The sequence below is a fragment of the Camellia sinensis genome, chromosome 4 (genome assembly GCF_055761805.1).
Source record: "Camellia sinensis isolate YWXY chromosome 4, ASM5576180v1, whole genome shotgun sequence".
Classification (NCBI taxonomy): Eukaryota; Viridiplantae; Streptophyta; class Magnoliopsida; order Ericales; family Theaceae; genus Camellia; species Camellia sinensis.
Window position 1 is genome coordinate 108103829 of NC_138964.1, and position 20256 is coordinate 108124084.

The window sequence follows — 20256 nt, forward strand, 5'->3', positions numbered from 1 at the left end:
TATGAACAGTTCATATTATAAGAACAAGTCCGGTGTCAACTCCCATGAAGAATCGCAACTACAATTCCATGTTCATTAAATAATGGGCCCATTTGCTTTTAGAGTTAGGTTTGGTGGAATTGTTTCATAATGAGTCCTACATCTATCTTAATTCAATCACCTCCTTTATCCCCAAAAACAAACGGACCCAATGAATAAGTCTCACATGTGAGTATCATATTATGAGGATCATATTCTTTGTGAGACATCTATATCCCATTCTGAGTTTGGGCTCTATGTATTTAAATTTGTTGCAGCATCAATCAGAATAGCTCCTCTAAGAATAAACATTAGATGTAGCAGTGATATCATGGGGTGATATTACCATATAATGAATATAATTAATTTGCAGTAAGAACCACACAATTGCTGAGTTATTAAGAGATAAGAATTGATCACTTAATATATTTGTAACTTTTAATTGATTATTAACACTATTTTACATGTTGTTACCGTTACACTAAATAATTTCTAATCTTCATAATTCACCAATAATCTTAAGGATCTAGATTGCCTCTAGTACATGTGGATTGACCAAATTGTTTGGGTTTGTGGAGCTTATCACAGGTCCAATTTCGATGATCTAAATCGTCAATATGTAAAATTTGTCGAGTATTTCATCTCTACAAAAAATTATATTGATCGGATATCAATAGCCACTTGATCAGAATAAGTTTTTGTCAATATTTTATTTTTAAAATTATATTTACTATTGACAAAAATATGTTATAATCAAGTAGTTATCGATATCTGATCAACATGATTTTTTACAAAGATGAAATACACGACAGACCCTACATATTAACGGTTTGAATCATCAAAATTAGATCTATGATAGACCCTATGAGCTCAACAGTACATTCTAGCCGGGTTACGAACAGGAGACAACCCTGATCCTAATCTTAAAAGGGATAGGGTTATCCAGCTCTTATTCACGTGGCACCTCATAAGAGGCAGATGTATTGCATATATCTGTCAGGATTACCCAGTTCGCCACGTGGCACGTCAATATCCATGGAAAAGTATCAAAAAAACCCAAACATATCTCCCTCACATCACACACACACACAATCAATTTGCCAACTGAGAAACAAGTAGTAGTCGTAGTGGTAGTTTGGTTGGCAATTTTCAGGAGAAAAAGGCCATGGCATCTCTAGCAACCTTCGCCGCCGTGCAACCCACCGCTGTCAAGAGCGTTTCTGGAAGCTCCATCGCCGGCACTAAGCTCCACCTCAAGCCATCTCGCCAGCCCATGAGATCCACCAGCTACAGGTAACAAAACAAAAAAAAAAAAAAAAAAAAACCCATCAGACATTTATAGAGAAATTTTATAACTTTATCATAAAATCTCATAAAATCAACTACAAAATGCAATAAAATTCATACAGAGATTAAAATGAAACAAAATATCATATTTTAAAAACCACAATGCTAAAAAAGGTTGTCTTTAAGACCGTGTGTTTATTTTGTTGAGGCATCATGTAAAATTACAAAAATATGCCTCTTCCTATTACTGATTTTGAATCGTGCTGAAATCAAGTAGTAAAGTGTAAAAGATCACACATTTTATAGATCAAAGTGAAACAATTAAAAGATTTAGAATTAATGTGTAACACAAATATGCTAATAATCAATCTTTGTGTAAACTTACCACTGTTGTGTTGTGTGATATATAGAGCTGGTGCTGTGGTGGCCAAATATGGGGATAAGAGTGTGTACTTTGATTTGGAGGATCTGGGCAACACAACTGGCCAGTGGGACTTGTATGGGTCAGATGCACCTTCACCATACAACCCCCTTCAGGTAATGTTTGATTGATTAATTGGTTACCTTTTCATTTTGCAAATTATATATAGTTGCCATGTTAAACTCAAAATCCTATGCTTGAGTCTTTTTGTTAACTCAAAATCCTATACTTGAGAATGTTGTTTTCACTAGTAGTCAAAGTGGGGTTTTGGTATAGACTATCTTCTTTTTGATCGAAATATAGACTATCTTCTTAATTGTTGAAACACACCTCTCATGTGTTGGTAAGAAGTTGGGGGTTGATATATATATACCTTTCTTGGCCAAAGAAACTAGATATTGAGAGATGTTTATGGCTGTAATAACTATCCATTATCATTGATAGGAAGGGTTTCGTGGGTTGATCATTGACAAAAGATATAGTAGTATCATTAAATTAGAGGAGAAAGAAACATGGAGAATCGAATGAGCAAGAAGGAGAAGAAAAACAGTCAAAACAAGAGTAATTAACAAACTTTCCTGTGGAAAAAAAAAAAAAATAATTCCAAACTTTGTGTTTGGAGACTATAACAAATTGATCTTTGATGCTTTTAGTTTATATACAGAAATTTACTATCATAGTCGGCCCAACCAATGATACAAGACATGGGTATATTAGGTATGGGAGATAATATAGAGCAATGTCAGGAATTCCAAAAATATTATCAAAAGTTTTATACGATACTCACATGCGTGTGGAACTAACACCATATGAGATCCACATTCGTGAGAGTATTGTATAAATATTTGATAACTTTTTGGGGGTCTCTAGCATTTGTGCATAATTTAGGAATTAATTGCTCATGTTTCATGATACTTGGGTCTTTTGAGGTATTGGTCAAGTAAGATGAGCTAGCACCATGTCACGAGTTCAAGCCATAGACGGGCGACCAATGGCATTGAGTTAGTGTCAATAGAGTGGCTGTCATGGAGATTGGGCTTGAAAGACTTGGTGTTGGTATGAAATGAAATATAGGAATTGATCTTATAAGTTGCATAAGACTTGACTCTTTTGGTGTATTGATCAAGCTCCTAACTAGGGTTGTCAATGGATAGGATTTAATCCAAATCGGACCTAAATCTAATATGAAAATCTGAATTCATTTACAAAAAATTCGATCTAGTAATCCGATAATCCGAATCCGTTTATTAAACGGATTGAATATGCAAAAATCTGATCCGATCCAATAATCCAATCCGATTATTCTCAATTTGAATGAAGAAAACACAAATGAAAAAAAAAAAATCAAATTATATAAAATTGCAACTCAATAAATAAATAAATTGATCGGATCGGATTATCGAATCAGGTATCCGAAATCATCGGATTTGGATTTGCATATCTATAATCACATATGGGTTGAACGGATTCGGATTGGATTCGGGTTTGCCTTAATCGGACCGGATTCAGATTTTGATAGATGCGATTTGAATCCGATCCATTTATAGGCCTACTCCCAACTGGAGCTTTCTAGCTTTTATACAAAGATTTGAAACACGGCCTTATCCAATAGTTACTTAATCCTACTTAGCATCTAGTCTTTTAGGTAACTTTAACAGCGGGCTTTGTGGTGTTTGAGTTCTAAGTTCAAGTTTGACCTCAGCTTATCAAAGATTTGAGAAACTCAAGTTTGGCTTGAGTCGACTGGATTACATAAACGACTCAAGCTTGAGATTAAGTACAAAAAAAATAAACTTAAAAGCACATTAATAAGAAAAATAAAAGTTTATCAGCAAAATATCAACGAATGCTTATATTATCAATAAATTTTATCAATTAAATATGCAAAATTGCATAAACACCATAAAAAACAGAGAATAAAATAAATTAAAGAAACTATATTTGGTATATTACTAAAAATAAATATTAATTAATATATTATTGTATTCATGAGCCTATTCAAACTGAGTTTAGCTTTACTCGAGCTCAACTCAAGTATTGAACCAGCTTAAAAATTTAGCTCAACCTCGTTCATTTAGTAAAAGGGCTGAGCTCAAAGCGTGAAACAAGTTGTTTATGAATAGCATAGTCTGTTTGTAACTCTACTTTCAAGTAACTTCAAGAATAACTTTACCATGACTTTCTATACTTTAGATAATAGATAACTTCATTGCAGCTTCCAAGTTTATTTGCATAATAAGCATGTAAATTTATGCATCAAAATTAGTTATTTGTTTTGAGACCTAAATTTTTGGAAGCTTCAATAAAGTTACCTGAAAGACAAAAAATCTAAAGCGAAGTTACTTACAGTGAAGTTTGAAGTTACCTCAAAGACACAAAAGTAACAGTGTGTTGAAGCTACCTAAAAGACAAAAAACTATAGTAAGTTACAGTTAAACAAGGATGTGTTTCAAATCTTTGTATAAAAACCCCAAACCTCCATAGACTAAAAGTATCAAGGATCAATTTGTTTATAGTCTTTTAATACAAAATTTGAAATTTAAAAAAAAAAAAAAAAAAAAAAACGTTGTTGACCCTTTTCTTCTTACTCGCTCAATGCTCCGGTCTCTTTCAAGTTTTTATCTATTGCCATTCCGTCCCCCAAATCTGATGATACTCTCATGTCTTTGGCCAAAGATCAACCCATGATGGCAGACGGTTGTTGTTGCCATCAAAATCTTCTAATATATATTTTGTTTCTCTAACCACAAAAGTTGATGTTAAAATCCACCTACTCTCCACCTACTTCACCCACTTAAACCTACTCCACTAAACCTAACCCACTATACCACTACCACCTCACCTACTCCACTAAACCTAACCCACTACACCACTACCACCTCCACTTCACCTACTCCTTACCTACTACACACTCACCCTCTTCTATATATAGGAATCATGAATCATTGTAATAGAAATCAATATAGATCAATCAATAATACTACAATTTTAATAAGTTTTCAATTGAATTTTCATACAGGAAAAAAAAAATTTAATTGATCTATATTGATTTCTATTACAATGATTCATGATTCCTATATATAGAAGAGGGTGAGTGTGTAGTAGGTAAGGAGTAGGTGAAGTGGAGGTGGTAGTGGTGCAGTGGGTTAGGTTTAGTGGAGTAGGTGAGGTGGTAGTGGTGTAGTGGGTTAGGTTTAGTGGAGTAGGTTTAAGTGGGTGAAGTAGGTGGAGAGTAGGTGGAGAGTAGGTGGATTTTAACAGCCCCCGCAAACTCAAGGGGGATAGGAACTAACCAACTTGAGTTTGGAGAGAGTAACAAAACAAGAAAATACATAAAAATAAAAGAGGATAAAAGACACTGTATGGTCGTGTCAGACCATTGGTGAAGACACTGGATGGTGGTGTCATAACGTTGTAGAGGACACTGTATGGGGGTGTCATAACCATGTAGAGGACACTGTATGGTGGTGTCATAACGGTGTAGAGGACACTGGATGGCGGTGTCAGACCGATGTAGAAGACAGTTTATGGGGTCATGTCGGACCGTTGTAGCAGACACTGTGTGGTCGTGTCAGACCGATGTAGAAGACAGTTTATGGGGTCATGTCGGACCGATTGTAGCAGACACTGTGTGATCGTGTCAGACTGATGTAGAAGACAGTTTATAGGGTCATGTCGGACCGATGTAGAAGACAGTTTACTGGGTCATGTCGGACCGTTGTAACAGACACTGTTGTGATAGTTGTTGTGACAGTTTACGGAGTCTTGCTGGACCCTTGTAGAAACTAACCGGAATCAATGTCGGGACAGTTTACAGAGTCTTGTCGGACCCTTTGAAGGAGCGAACCGGAATCAATGTCGGGACAGTTTACTGAGTCTTGTCGGACCCTTGAAGGAGCTAACCGGAATCAATGTTGGGACAGTTTACAGAGTCTTGTCGGACCCCTGAAGGAGCTAACCGGAATCAGTGTCGGGACAGTTTACAGAGTCTTGTCGGACCCTTAAAAAGTCGCACCCTCAAAAGGTGTACCCAATCTTTCAAAAGGCGTGCCATCAAAAGGCGTGCCCAATCCATAAAAAGGCGTGCCAGATATGATGGCGGCGCGCCCGTTTGTCGTCTGGCGTCAAGTGGCGCGCGATACGCGTGGCTGCCTCGGCTATTTAACCAAGACGGAGGCTGAGGCTGAGGTAGAAGCTGAGACAGAAAAACTGAGAGAAACCTCTGAAAAATTCTTCCGTTGCTGAGAGAGAAACTCTGTAATACGCTGTAACACTCTGTTGCCCAGAAAATGGCTTCGTCTTCCCGTGGGCTGCTCACTCTCTTTCCCGACCTCAATGAGTCAACAAGAGAGAGAACTGGTGCGGTGGCCAGTGAACCTCAACCAAACACCTCTGTGTTTGCTCCGTTGAACTTTCCGATGCGGTCGGTGGAGCAAAAAATGGCGGTGCAAACTGATATTGAGGCCAATCAGTATACTCTGAAGTCATGTGTGGAAACCATGACTGCGGTCACAAACTTGTCGCACCGGCTGCAGAGCAGGACAAATGAGGTGCAACAGTTAAATTCCCAGCTGGCTCTGCTCCAACGCATGTATAAAGATGCGCGAGCAGAGATAATTGTGCTGAAGGCGGAAAATAAGGAGCTGAAGCGGAAGGCCACCGTGATGTTCCGATTTGGAGGGTCGCCATATGCTGCAGTGGAGGAGCAGGGAGTAGTGATCATGCCCAGTGGAGTGGGAAACACGGAGGCAACACCGGCAAGGGCCGCCCAAGATGGAGGCAAGAAGAAAAGACCGGCGGCAGAGTAGAGAAGAAAAAATTCCGCCTGTGGATGTGGTTGTTTTCGTTTTTTTTTTTTTTTTTTTTTTTGTGTGTAAAAGTATGATCGGGGTTGATCCCTGAAATGAATAAAGCAAGTGTGTTTGGCAAACGCGAATGGTAGGTGTGGTAATGCAGAAAAATCAACTGGAATGATTTTTTTTTTTTGTTTTTTTTTTTTTTTTGTTTTGAAAATAATAATAATAATAATAATAATAATAATAATAATAATAATAATAATAATATGGGTAGAATAAAAAAGAGAGATATAGATATAGATATAAAATAAAGAAAGTGGGGTAGTGAAGACATAATTATCATGATCAAAATAGGATGAGGGGGTAAAATAAAATAAAATAAAATGATGATAGGTGTGCAAACTGTCGGTGGCTTTGCAAAAGAGGGATTAAAACAAATATAAAAAAAATAATAGTGGAATGGGGAACAGGAGTGCATGGATTATGTGATATAATAATAATAGTAATAAAAAAATAAAAAGTTAGACCATCAATGAGAGAAACAGGGTGTGTGTATAGGAATCACATATATGCCTCTGTGGAAGTTCTGTGGAAGCCGAGGATTGTGAAGCGAGGTGTGTGGCCTCCTCTGCAGATCTCGGCGAAGGTGGGTGGAGTCTTGGAGTGAAGGAGCTGGAAGATGAGGCAACGGCGTCCGACGCAGAGTTGAAGAGTGGCTGCGGGACTGGGTCGGTAGCCTGGGAGCCATTGAACGCCGAGGCCGACGACGAGATGGTGGAGGATGCGGCGGCGATGGCAGAGAGTGGTTCGGAGCCATTTGCGGACGACGGGGGGAGTGGAGGTGACGGTGCCGGCGGCGGAGAAGTCGGAGTCCCCAAAGGCGTGCTCGAGCGGGAACTGGACTTTGGAGTCCGGAGCCGATGATTTGGTTCGGGCCGGGCTAGTTGGCTGTGAACGAGTAACAGGAGGAGATCGGCCCCTTCGAGCCCGAACTCTTCGTCGTCTAGCAAAAGTTCGTCGGATTGAAAAGCCAACGAAGACGATGATAAACACATTGATATCACTACTATCGTTGTTATTAAGAACCAGTAGTGTCCATTCTTTATTCTCGTCATCGTCCCAGAAAGTGGCAGGAGAGAGAGAATTGTATGTGTCTATGTGTGCTGTCTGTGGTGCACTTAGCAGGTTGAAGAAAGGAAATTTCAAGGTATGTGTAGAAAATTTTAGCAGACTAGGGTGAGGTCCGGCGGGCAGCTAAGATGAGGTTGCCGCCCTCCGGGGAAGCGAAAATATTAGGTTCTAAACCTGCTCTGATACCATATTAAAATTGTAGTATTATTGATTGATCTATATTGATTTCTATTACAATGATTCATGATTCCTATATATAGAAGAGGGTGAGTGTGTAGTAGGTAAGGAGTAGGTGAAGTGGAGGTGGTAGTGGTGTAGTGGGTTAGGTTTAGTGGAGTAGGTGAGGTGGTAGTGGTTTAGTGGGTTAGGTTTAGTGGAGTAGGTTTAAGTGGGTGAAGTAGGTGGAGAGTAGGTAGATTTTAACAGTTGATATCAACAACACCCTGCTTACCAACATGTATAATAGGGTTAGACTAATGTGACAGAGCTTCAATCTTAGTTATGAGTATTTTAATCTATTTTACTTGAAATTTTGTTATTTATTTGAGCAACTGAATAAGCATTGGGTCTGTAGTCAACTTGTTGCCCTTTCGAAATTTTTAGCTTCATCAAAGAAAACTTGAAACCGGGAATTGAAGGGTACATTTCCTGTACGTAGAACTAAAGCAGGGTGTATAATGGTGTGATAAATGAATTTGTATCTTTTGCTAAGAATGAAAGTTTTATATAATTATAATAAATCTATTTATCCTTTGTGGTAAAAACAATAGGCATGCATCAAGCAGGCTTATAAAGTGAGGATACTTCTAATTAAAAAATAAAAAATAAATAAATGAAAGCCAATTGGAGAGAAGACTATAATTGCTGGCAGTTATATTTATGGTCCCCAATGTAGAGGATTCAAGCACTAATGTGATCTAGATAAGCATATCCGAAATTGGATTAAGGGCATGAATGAAAAGACAATCATCCAATGTGATAATAGAATCAATTAAATTATTCCTCTCAAGGCAAATTAGGAATTCGTTGTGCCCCTTTAGGAACAACTTTTAAAATTGCGAAGTATTTATAAATCTAGAAATGCATGAAATAGTATGAAGGTCAAACTGTTGAAGTAGGACACCTATTGGGGACAAGAATGACAATCATAGAGAGAGGGTACCCATTTCCTTCCCAGTGCACGTTAGTCTCTATTTGCATCAAGCTTTTGAGGGGGCTCAGGTTTATTTATTTATTTATTATTTATTATTTTTTTTCATTTTAAGGAATTAGTTAGCCAATGAAAGAAAGAGAACAAACAAGAAAAATAATTGTAATCATGGGTTGCTCCTCTACTTTCTACCCCACCAAACAACATGGATCATCCAATCCCTTCCATCCTCCCCTCCCTTCACTTCCCTCTCACTTTTCATCCTACATACAAAACATAGCATAAAATGAATTCGGAGAAGGTGTTAGTGTCCACTGCCCATTCAAATGAAGAAACCACTATGGATAGTGGCTCTCCCACTCTTCCACTCCACCAACCCCATTAGCTAGTGGAAAGGGTTGGTGGCAACCAATAAGATAAGAGATTACAGTGTGTGTAATCTGAGAGATTGTGAGAAGTGAGAGTGCTATAGTGTGTAAGTGAGGTGTGAGTGTGTAAACTCCCTCCAGGAAAATTCTATAGCGGATAGCTTTCCGTGGATGTAGGCAATTGCTGAACCACGTAAATATTCTTGTGTTATTGTGTGTGATTGATTTCTGTTGTCTCACAGTCCCAACAAGTTGTATCATAGCCAAATCGGTTGCGTTTCGGAAAAACAGAGTGCATTTTTTCGAAACAGTTAGAAATCAAGTTGCTCAAAATCAGGTTTTGAGTATACTAGGAGCAAGGTCTCGTCAAGAGGAGTCTAAAAGTGCAAAACAGAGCTCCAGAATCCTTGCCACGCATCCACACGCGCCCCCCAAAAAAAGTGCATGACTCCTAGTCTCACCACGCGCCGTTGAACTAGTCGGCGCGTCTGCTCACTCTCAACACACGGCTCACACGTGTCTGAAGGTAGAAGACGAGCCATGTGGCAGCCACATCAACGCCACCTCAGCACACGTCAGCACCACGTGTCAGAACACGTCATCGCCCATGTGTTAGAGTTGATTGAGCCATTGACCGAGCCGACAAGCCGAGCTGGAGCCGAGTCGCCGCTCCAGAGCCGCGCCTCATTGACCAGCTGTTGACCTAGCTACTAAGCTGTTGACCGCGCTGAACCGGAGAAATCATCTGGTGCTTCTCAGCCTCATCCGATTTTGCAAATCAGAACCGTCAAAACTATTTTGACTCGATCTGAGTCATTTTAAGTCCGTTTTTTGACAATCCAGTAGTGCTTTCCAACTATTTGGAGTATTCCGGACACATCTGTACTGTCAAATTTTGCAAATCCTATTTCAAAAATTTTCAGTTTGTATTTGGACAATCCGAAGTGCTTTTCTGGCTAATTTGAACTAGTCCAGACTCAACAGCAAAGTTTATTTTTCAAACAAAGATCATTTTCTGTATAGACAAGTGTTAATGGAGGAATCAACGTCGACATCGGGATCTATGTTCAAGTTGACTCTTTCTAATTATGCAATTTGGAAGTCACGGATGGAAGACACCCTATATTATAAAGACTTGTTTGACCCTATTTTTATAAAAGGGGTTAAAACAGAAGCAGTGAAGAATGATGACTGGATAAAGATAAACCACAAGACTATCGGTTGTATCAGACAATGGATAAACCACGGTGTGTACCATCATGTTGCCGAGAAAATAGATGCCTATTCTCTATGGACAATGTTAGACGACATGTACCGGTCAAAGACCGCTCGGAACAAAGCCTTGGTGATGAGAAGGCTTGTCAATTTGAAATTGAAGAATGGTGTGTCTGTCGCCGAGCACACTAGTGAATTCAAAAGTCTGGTGAATGAGCTTGCAACCGTCAAGATGCGCTTAGACGATGAAATGCAAGCCGTCCTACTGCTCAGTTCTTTACCGGATAGTTGGGAGACATTGGTGGTTTCTCTCAGCAACTCTGCACCAAAAGGGAAGCTGACCATGAGCATGGTCACAGACGCCATGTATAATGAAGAGACAAGGCGAAAAGACTTGTGTGGAGATCAATCCCATGCCCTCGTCACAGAAAATAAAGGTAAAGGTAGAGACAGAGGAAGAAGCAAAAGTAGAGGACGCAGCAGAAGAAGATTTCAAGACAGAAAGAAATCCAAAGAAGGCACGAGCCGGCCGAAGTTCAATTGTTATCATTGTGGCCAAGAGGGTCACATAAAGAAATATTGCTATGCCTTGAAGGGAGAACAAAAACAAGGCAATAGACAGCCAAAGACTAAAGATGAGAACACTACAGTTAATGTCTCAGAGGATATTGCATTATTCTCTGTTAAAGAAGAAGAATGCCTCCATATGTTAGACAACGACACCGGGTGGGTGGTAGATACAACAGCTTCCTACCACGCCACACCCCCAGAAGGAGTTTTTCAGTACGTACCAAGTTGGAGATTTTGGTACAGTGAAGATGGGCAACTCCAGTTTTTCAAAGATTGTAGGAATCGATGATGTTTGTATCCAAACCAAAGTTGGGTGCACGATGGTGATGAAAGATGTCAGGCATGTTCCCTGATTTACGCCTGAATCTTATCTCAGGGATAGCCTTAGATTGACAAGGCTATGAGAACTACTTCGGCAAAGGCATATGGAAGTTGAAAAATGGATCTCTGGTAGCCAGAGGACAGACAAGTGGCACGTTGTACAAGACTCATGTGGATGTGCATTCAGATAGCCTTAATGCAGCAGAAGATGAGGCATCACCAAATTTATGGCACAAAAGGCTGGGTCACATGAGTGAGAAAGGGTTGCAGATTCTGACAAAGAAGTCGCTTATTTCCTTTGCCAAAGGTGTGAAATTGAACCCTTGTGACAACAGCTTGTTTGGGAAGCAACATAGAGTCGTTTTTCATTCATCATCCAGAAGACAATCAGAGTTGTTGAGCAGAGTATACTCTGATGTATACGGTCCCATAGAAGTGGAATCTTTGGGTGGTAGAAAATACTTCCTGACATTTATTGATGACGCATCACGGAAAATATGGGTTTATGTCCTAAGAACCATAGCTGAAGTGTTCTAGCATTTTCAAACATTTCATGCTATGGTGGAAAGAGAGACCAGAAAGAAGCTGAAGTGTCTTCGAACAGACAATGGAGGCGAGTACACGTCAAAGGAGTTTGAAGCCTACTGTGCTACTCACGACATTCGACATGAGAAGACTGTTCCTGGAACCCAACAACACAATGGTGTAGCTGAAAGAATGAACCGGACCATTGTGGAAAAGGTTAGATGTATGCTCAAAATAGCAAAGCTGCCAAAGCCATTTTGGGGAGAAGCAGTTCGTGTTGCTTGCTATATGATCAACAGATCGCCATCAGTTCCACTGAATTTTGAAATTCCAGAGAGAGTATGGTCTGGAAGGGAGATTTCTTACTCTCACTTGAGAGTTTTTGGGTGCAAAGCATTTGTACATGTATCCAAAGAGCACAGATAGAAGCTGGATAATAAAGCTACTCCATGCATCTTTATTGGCTATGGAGATGAAGAATTTGGATACAGATTACGGGATCCGAAAAACAAAAAGGTCATTCGAAGTTGAGATGTGGTATTTCAAGAAGGCCTGACCTTAGAAGACTTTGGGTAACCAGTTAAACCCAAAGTTAATGATGTTTTAGAAATTGTTCCCAATCCTGCACCATCACAGCATGCCACTGATGAAGAAGAGCTACCGCAACATCAACCAATGATGTAGAGTTGCAGGATGAATTGCCAGAAGAAGAAGATCTAGAAGAAGAAGGTGTGGAGCAGGGGGAGCCACAACCCCCTCCGCTAGAGATTGTTGGTCCACAGTTGCAAAGATCAACAAGAGAGTCTAAGCCGTCATCAAAATACCCTACTTCTGATTATATTTTGCTAACTGATGAGGGGGAGCCAGAAAGTTTTCAAGAAGCTCAGAATCATAAGGAGAAGCGTAGCTGGCATCAAGCTATGCAAGAAGAGATACAGTCCTTGCAGAAGAATCAGACTTATGATTTGGTAAAACTTTCCCAGGGTCGAAAACCATTGCAGAACAAATGGGTGTTCAAGTTGAAGAAAGATGACAGCGGAAAGATAGTCAAGTATAAGGTTCGATTGGTTGTCAAAGGTTTCAGGCAGAAGAAAGGTATTGATTTTGATGAAATCTTCTCGCCAGTTGTGAAAATGACATCCATTAGAGTAGTTTTGGGACTAGCGGCCAGCTTGAATTTGGAACCTGAACAGATGGATGTGAAGACGACATTTCTCCATGGTGATCTGAAGGAAGAAATTTACATGGAACAGCTATAAGGTTTTGAAGTAAAAAGGAAAGAAAACTTAGTCTGCAGATTGAAGAAGAGTCTTTACGGCCTCAAACAAGCGTCGAGACAGTGGTACGAAAAGTTTGACTCATTCATGGTGGGTCATGAGTACAAGAAAACTGCTGCAGATCAGTGTGTCTATGTCAGGAAATTTCCCGATGGAAACTTCATCATACTCATGGTCTATGTTGATGACATGCTAATTGTTGGACAGGATGCCACAGCAATCAGATCACTGAAGAAGAAGTTATCACAGTCCTTTGACATGAAGGACCTAGGCCCTGCACTGCAAATGTTGGGCATGCAAATTGTGTGTGACAGGAAAGCCAAGAAATTATGGTTGTCACAGGAGAAGTACATTGAACGTGTGATTGCAAAGTTTAATATGAAAGATTCCAAGCCAGTCAATACTCCGCTGGCTAATCATTTCAAGCTGAGCAAGAGTTCTTGTCCCTCATCTACTAAAGAAACAGAAGAGATTGAGGCTATTCCCTACTCATCCGCCGTAGGGAATTTGATGTATGCAATGGTGTCTACTCGACCAGATATTGCTCATGCTGTTACAGTAGTAAGTAGATTCCTTTCCAATCCAGGAAAAGAGCATTGGGAAACAGTCAAGTGGATTCTAAGATACCTCAAGGGTACGACAAAAATGTGTTTGTGCTTTAGAGATGCTAAACCAGTCTTGGAAGGTTATACGGATTCCGATATGACGGGAGATCTTGATGGTAGAAAATCTACATCAGGATTTCTGTTCACTTTCGCAGGGGAAGCTGTGTCTTGGCAGTCCAAGTTGCAAAAGTGTGTTGCTTTATCCACAACCGAGGCAGAATATATTGCCGCAGCGGAAGCTGGGAAAGAGATGTTGTGGTTGCAGCGGTTTCTCCAAGAGTTAGGATTCAAGCAAGAGAAGTTCACGGTACATTGTGATAGCCAGAGTACCATAGACCTGAGCAAAAATTCGATGTACCATTCTCGCACAAAGCACATTGATATTCGGTATCATTAGATACACAAAGTGATGGAAAAGCAGTTATTGGAATTGATCAAGATCCATACAGATAAGAATCCAGCTGACATACTTACAAAGGCGGTCTCGAGAGACAAACTCGAAATCTGCAGAGACATTGCCGGGATGGACTTCAGATGAGAAGTCAATTCTCCATATGGGCGTGAAGGGAGAGAATTGTTAGTGTCCACTGCCCATTCAAATGGAGAAACCACTATGAATAGTGGCTCTCCCACTCTTCCACTCTACCAACCCCATTAGCTAGTGGAAGGGGTTGGTGGCAACCAATAAGAGCCTCCCTCAATTGTGTATAAATTGAGGTGAGGAGGAGGGGTTTGGAATAAGAGATTACAATGTGTGTAATATGAGAGATTGTGAGAAGTGAGAGTGCTATAGTGTGTAAGTGAGGTGTGAGTGTGTAAACTCCCTCTGGGAAAATTCTATAGTGGATAGCTCTCTGTAGACGTAGGCAATTGCCGAACCACGTAAATATTCTTGTGTTATTGTGTGTGATTGATTTCTGGTGTCTCATAGTCCCAACAGAAGGCTAGCTTACTTTTGTGGAGTTCATTTTGTAGTTGTGATGTTGCTCTTGTATTTGAAATTTCAGTTTTCAAAGACTTGCTATACTTTTTTAAATGTTGGGTGAACATGAATGAGGTTTTTAATATCCCAAAATTTGTGTGGAATTGCAGAGTAAATTCTTCGAGACATTTGCAGCTCCTTTCACAAAGAGAGGATTATTGCTCAAATTCTTGATATTGGGAGGAGGTTCTACCCTTGCTTATGTCAGCACCACTGCCTCGCCAGATCTCTTACCTATTAAAAAGGGTCCCCAACTTCCACCCAAGCTTGGACCGCGTGGCAAAATCTAATTCTCCTGTAACCTCTATGTTCTTCTTCAACCTTTCTATTGTGTTTTGGTGTATCATTTTTACAAATGTAAGTATGCCAACCGTCTAGCTAATGACCTCTATTAATTATTTGAAAACACTTGTTTTGATTCTGATTGGGGAATTGCTTTCTGACTTAATGGATTGCTCTTCGAATTTGATATTTTGGTCATCTGTGATGATGTTTATTCACTAAGTTTTATTTTGTTTGTAACTTTAATGACCAAATAATGTTGAAGGCTCAAGCATACGCCTTCAAAATAAAAAATAAAAAATAAATTAAATCTTATAATTTTTAGCTTTGAAATGCTTGTATAAATTAGCATGTTGTTGCCCCTTGAAAAATCCTCAACCAAATGGAAGATAAAATGTACTTTTTTCAATCTAAAACATTAGTACTCCAAACATAAATCATTAGTTTCTTTTTCGTTTTCTATTTTTTTTTTTTTTTGGTATCATTTTTTTTTCCTGTTAATTATGCAAATAATTTTTGTCTTACCAAACAGACATATTATTTAGCTGTCATTACAATCTATGTATATATGACATATGACTTTGTTTTGGGAACTCCAATATATTTCTTTATGATCTTACATTGCCTACAGATGACGATTATTCGTAAAGTTTTATTTTGGGGTATATTTTGTTTATAACTTTAATGACCAAATAATGTCGAAGGCTCAAGCATACCCCTTCAAAATAAAATTAAAAAAAAAATAAATTAAATTAAAATCTTAGAATTTTTTACTTTAAAATGCAGGTATAAATTAGCATGTTGCCTCTTGAAAAATCTTTAACCAAATGGAAGATAAAATGTACTTTTTTCAATCTAAAACATATTAGAACTCCAAAAAATAAACCAATAGTTTCTTTTTCTTTTTCTTTTTCTTTTTCTTTTTCTTTTTTTCTTTGTATTCTCTTACCAAACAGATATTATTTATCTGTCATTACAATCTATGTATATATGACATATGACTTTGGGATCTCCAATATTTCTTTATGATCTTACATTGCCTACATTCTTTCTTAACAAGTCCTATATTATATACATGTAACTTTTTAAACCTCTAACATCAATGAAAAGTATTTCAGTTGCAGCTAATTTCCTTTTTGATACAACAAGTTTTTCATCCGCAATAAATTATTTCATTTGTTAATTTTTGTTCAAAACAAGCGTTTCAACATTTCTCGGCTCTTCCCAAAAGAAAATTTCTGATTCCGCTCCTGAACTTCTCTTGGTGTTGTCTCTGTGAGGCCAAAGTCTGTTAGGATATGTATTGGTAAACACTCTTCCCATCTTGATGCCAACAAATGACATTTCACTACAAAGTAGTGATTTATCATCCCCTCTCTATAGTCTCGGTTTCTTTAATATAATCACTATGTTTGTGGGCAGAACTGCTTGATCAGTTTCTCAGAAGAAAATAGTATTTTCTTTTTTGTGTCCACACTAATTTTCATCACTGGCGCGATGCTGGACTTCTTAAACCACCCAAGGTCTCGAGCTTCTCAATGTAGGAAAATTTGCTGCTGGTCATAACGCTAAGCAGTTTGTTTGGGGGCTTTGCATTGTTTTCTTTGACCAAATCATCTGATGAATCTTTCTTCATTTCAGTCTCTGTTGCATTTGAAGTCCAACCCATGAACTCTGATAGAGTTGTTGAAGTGGGTGTCTCTGTCAAGTTCAGCTCCTCTATCTCCTCTTCTACATTTGGAAACTTACCCGATCTCATAACTGTCGTGGAATCTCTTAGAGGGTGCTTTTTTTCTTCTCCGAGTGATGGACTTCGTGCAAGAGAATCGGCATGGAGAACATCTTCTATTCTTGACATGACTGTGAAGGCCAAACTTTCTAATATTCGTGAATAGCTCTCCAGAACCGCTTGTCCAATATCCTATCGATCCAAGAAGAGAAAATTTATTAATTAGGGTAAGAGAAATGAAGAAAAAAAAAAAATACGAAGCAAAACATGCTTGTACATCACACAAATTTGGGAGAACCTTCCAAAAGCGAACTTCAAGGTAAATTTGTGAAAAGATTAGTGAATCCTTGGTGTCTATGGGAGCACTAACGAACATCATAGGATAGAATTGGAAATAAAAGCTAGCTTTGACCTACCCTGTTGTATTGGATTTTGCTGATGTCTAGTGCAGATTGAGGAATTCCAGGAAACTGATGTTTAATAATGAGTAAGACGGTTTGTGCTCTCTCTTCAAATAGTTCTCTCTTCTCCAAGCTCACGGCTGAAGCCCAAGCAGACTTTCCATCTTTGGCATTCATTTTCCTCTTCCATATCACAACCGATGCCTCAATCCTGTTCTTTAGGTCAAGAATTTTATGCTCCGATGATAGGTTCATCATTGAAAGAAAATGACCAGGATCAAAGTAGTCGTCAACTGTGATACTTCTATAGATCGAGTCCCCAAGGCTAGCCCGCCCATTCTATAAAAAATAATAAGAATAAGAATCAGTCGATGTACTTGCTACTCTTTGTGTAAAAATTCAAATGGAATTAATTCTATCATTTGTTCTTCTTCGTTCTTTTCTTTTACCTTGGGGAGAGAGTCAATGTAGTTGTCAGGGATCGCCATTTCTGTTATAACTTGAGCATTAATGGCCATAGCAGCTTTTAGTACTTGGTTCACAGAGTCCTTCTGGAATTGAATCCATTTCCTCGTGGTATCAGATAAACCGTTTTGGGGAACTTTAGGTGTCGGTATCCACCATTTATCATCATCCCTCTTGTTTTTCCCCGCCTCTGATCCATCGTCTTTTGAAACATACCAGAATTCATTCTGGTCTTTGAAGTTATCAAGGCAGTCCTGTTCAAGTGTAAACAAAATCCACCATTGTGAATAGAACATGAAGTTTTATTTATTTTTATATGACTTGAAAATATTCAGATTATTAGGCATTCTTACCATAAGCATTGCATCAAGCTTGCGCAGGGCGGGGATGTTCATGTGGAGATCAGTCCGTTGCCTTGTTGTCATTATCTGATGAATAAAAGATCGTAAGTTCTTGTAAATTCATAATAGTATGTATGTATGAGAGAGAGAGAGAGAGAGAGAGAACCTCCATGTTAGTTCCATCTTTTGAAACTTGTTTGGAAGGAGCAAATTCCACAATGTGATCAGTCACTGATAAGAGCCAGTTAATTTCTTTTCTCCACCTTGCTTTCCTCTCTGGTGCCATAGGCTCTAACCGCTTTTGTTCGCCAAAAACAGAGGCTGGTTGTTTATGGAAGAGAAATAAAATATTAAAGAAAGTCCAAGAACATTATGCAATTAATGGTAATCTATGTCATTTGATCTATCCAATTCAAGAAAATCATTATTTTCTATTTTCTTGAAAAGAAAAGAAAGAATCATGATCTAAAATTGCAGAAATTAATAAACAACCAATTCAATCTAGAACTATGCAAAACCAGAATGGGGGTTTAGTTTCCATTGATGTTAGCTCCAACTCCTCAAACTATCCATTGACAAAGTTGTAATGGAGGAGATTAAGTTTGTTTTTTCTTTTCACTCATGAGGCTATATATAGGTTTTGTCTCATATATACGAGGTAATTATTGGGCCTAGGCCTTGAAGGCAGCCTCAATAGAGGACGGAAAATGATACTTTTAACCATTTATTCACTCTTTTAAGGTTTGAACCCATGACTTTTCAATACCTGCAAGGTTTGTGATGGCATTGGAGAGTGCCAAAGCTGATGAAACACCCTTTCCCCCACCAGACATATCCTCTCCTAGAAGCAACTTGGCAAACCTTTCCTTCATCAGATCCATATCTGCAACAAAAACCCCATATAAAATTAGTAAAACCCAATAAAAGAAAATGAAAATAATTTCCTGAAAATATGTTCAAGCAAACTAGTTTTTAACCAATTTCACATCCTATGTTTCCCTTTTATAAAGAAGTTTCAAACCCCAATTCATAAAAAATAAAATAAAATAAAATAAATCTGGGCTTGCCTGAAGGTAGCTGCTTCTCCACGGGCTCAATTCTGATAGATTTGGATGCCAGACTTCTTAAGGTTGTTCTATCTTCCACCGGTGAGAGCGGTGCATTGCTTTTGATGATCATACTTGTGCACTGGATACTTGTTCTTCTTGATACTATCCTTCAAAATGAAGAACAGGTAATGAAAATTCTGAGGAATTGTTTTTGTTTTTGTGAGTTTGACAATCTTCAAATTTGGCTAGTTTTTTGTGTTTTTGTGTGTTATTGTTGGTAGGAGGTGGGTTGCATGTATGTTTAAGAAAGAAAGAGTGAGATATGGTAAGAGGAATTAACAAGGTCAACATTTATAATCTTTTTTTGTTTGTTGTCTTTTTTTAATTTTTGAATGGTTGTGTTTGAGTTTTGAAGGTCAAGGCTGGCAAAATGGGCAGTGAAAATCTCTAATGGATCACTTATAGCTAAAATTGGAGGGTACAGAGATTGCTTACTTGATATGTTCAAGACTTCTCTCTAATTAACAGAGAAGATATGATTATGATTTTTCTTATTTTTGTCTCTTTTTGTTTTTGTCTATGTATATATGTATATATATATTCTTACCATTTGGCAAAACTTACTATTCTTTGATATATGCCAACTGTCTTTCTTTGAACAGGTTTTAATTTTGAGTTCTTCTGTTTGGAAACTTTTAGGAGAGAAAAGATATATTTAAAAAAAAAAAAAAATTATGTTAAAAAAAGATTATGATTTTTGTTCCTCTCGTTAGGATAAATATATAGAAAAGAAAAGAAAATATAATAATTTCTCCCCTATCTTATTTGATTACATTACATAAAAGATTTTTTTTTTTTTTTTTTTAAAAAAGGATTTGTTTCATGCTATATTATCAAAATAACTTTTATAGATTTCAATTTATATATATATATATTTATATATATTTAAAAGAGCAATTTTAGTATTATAAAAAGGACCTGGAGCCCCTCTAGTCCTTGATCTGGACTGGAGGATATTCAAGCTCGTGGGACTCACAATAGTCCCGTTTTAATGATCTGAATCGTTTATTTTGTCGGTTACGTCGTGTATATCAATCTAAAAAAAAAAAAAGTCGATCCGATAATCGTAACCTATTCAAATTATCGTATTTGTCACCAAAAAAATTAAATAGTCTATTTTAGTGACAAACGTGATAAATTGAATAGGTTATGAATCTTGGTTTGATCTAATTTTTTTTTGTGATTGATATACACAAAGTATTTGACAAAATGAATGGTTCGAATTATCAAAATATGACTCATAATAGATCCCACGGGCTCAAA

General features: G+C 38.1%; 2 protein-coding genes across 2 annotated transcripts; one reads left to right on the forward strand and one right to left on the reverse strand.

Moving 5' to 3' along the window:
- Nucleotides 1-1080: 1080 nt before the first annotated feature.
- LOC114259090 (photosystem I reaction center subunit VI, chloroplastic) lies at nucleotides 1081-15137 on the forward strand. The gene is made up of 3 exons (XM_028199093.2): nucleotides 1081-1311; nucleotides 1716-1842; nucleotides 14777-15137. The coding sequence occupies exons 1-3, from the start codon at nucleotides 1184-1186 to the stop codon at nucleotides 14954-14956; spliced, it is 435 nt and encodes a 144-aa protein (XP_028054894.1). The 5' UTR covers nucleotides 1081-1183; the 3' UTR covers nucleotides 14957-15137.
- A 692-nt stretch (nucleotides 15138-15829) lies between these two features.
- On the reverse strand, nucleotides 15830-19291 carry LOC114259089 (rop guanine nucleotide exchange factor 12). The gene is made up of 7 exons (XM_028199092.2): nucleotides 18952-19291; nucleotides 18651-18767; nucleotides 18051-18205; nucleotides 17897-17971; nucleotides 17528-17797; nucleotides 17094-17417; nucleotides 15830-16869 (listed from the first exon to the last, which is right to left on the reverse strand). The coding sequence occupies exons 1-7, from the start codon at nucleotides 19061-19063 to the stop codon at nucleotides 16435-16437; spliced, it is 1488 nt and encodes a 495-aa protein (XP_028054893.2). The 5' UTR covers nucleotides 19064-19291; the 3' UTR covers nucleotides 15830-16434.
- Between the last annotated feature and the right edge of the window lie 965 nt (nucleotides 19292-20256).

What these genes read in the sequence shown, in the direction of transcription:
- LOC114259090 (XM_028199093.2), top strand. Translation starts at nt 1,184, where the DNA reads ATGGCATCTCTAGCAACCTTCGCCGCCGTGCAACCCACCGCTGTCAAG. An exon ending in ATGAGATCCACCAGCTACAG is followed by an intron (nt 1,312 to 1,715) that starts GTAACAAAACAA and finishes TGTGATATATAG; the next exon opens with AGCTGGTGCTGTGGTGGCCA. An exon ending in CACCATACAACCCCCTTCAG is followed by an intron (nt 1,843 to 14,776) that starts GTAATGTTTGAT and finishes GTGGAATTGCAG; the next exon opens with AGTAAATTCTTCGAGACATT.
- LOC114259089 (XM_028199092.2), bottom strand. Translation starts at nt 19,063, where the DNA reads ATGATCATCAAAAGCAATGCACCGCTCTCACCGGTGGAAGATAGAACA. An exon ending in GGAGAAGCAGCTACCTTCAG is followed by an intron (nt 18,768 to 18,951) that starts GCAAGCCCAGAT and finishes TTTTTGTTGCAG; the next exon opens with ATATGGATCTGATGAAGGAA. An exon ending in TGCCATCACAAACCTTGCAG is followed by an intron (nt 18,206 to 18,650) that starts GTATTGAAAAGT and finishes ATAAACAACCAG; the next exon opens with CCTCTGTTTTTGGCGAACAA.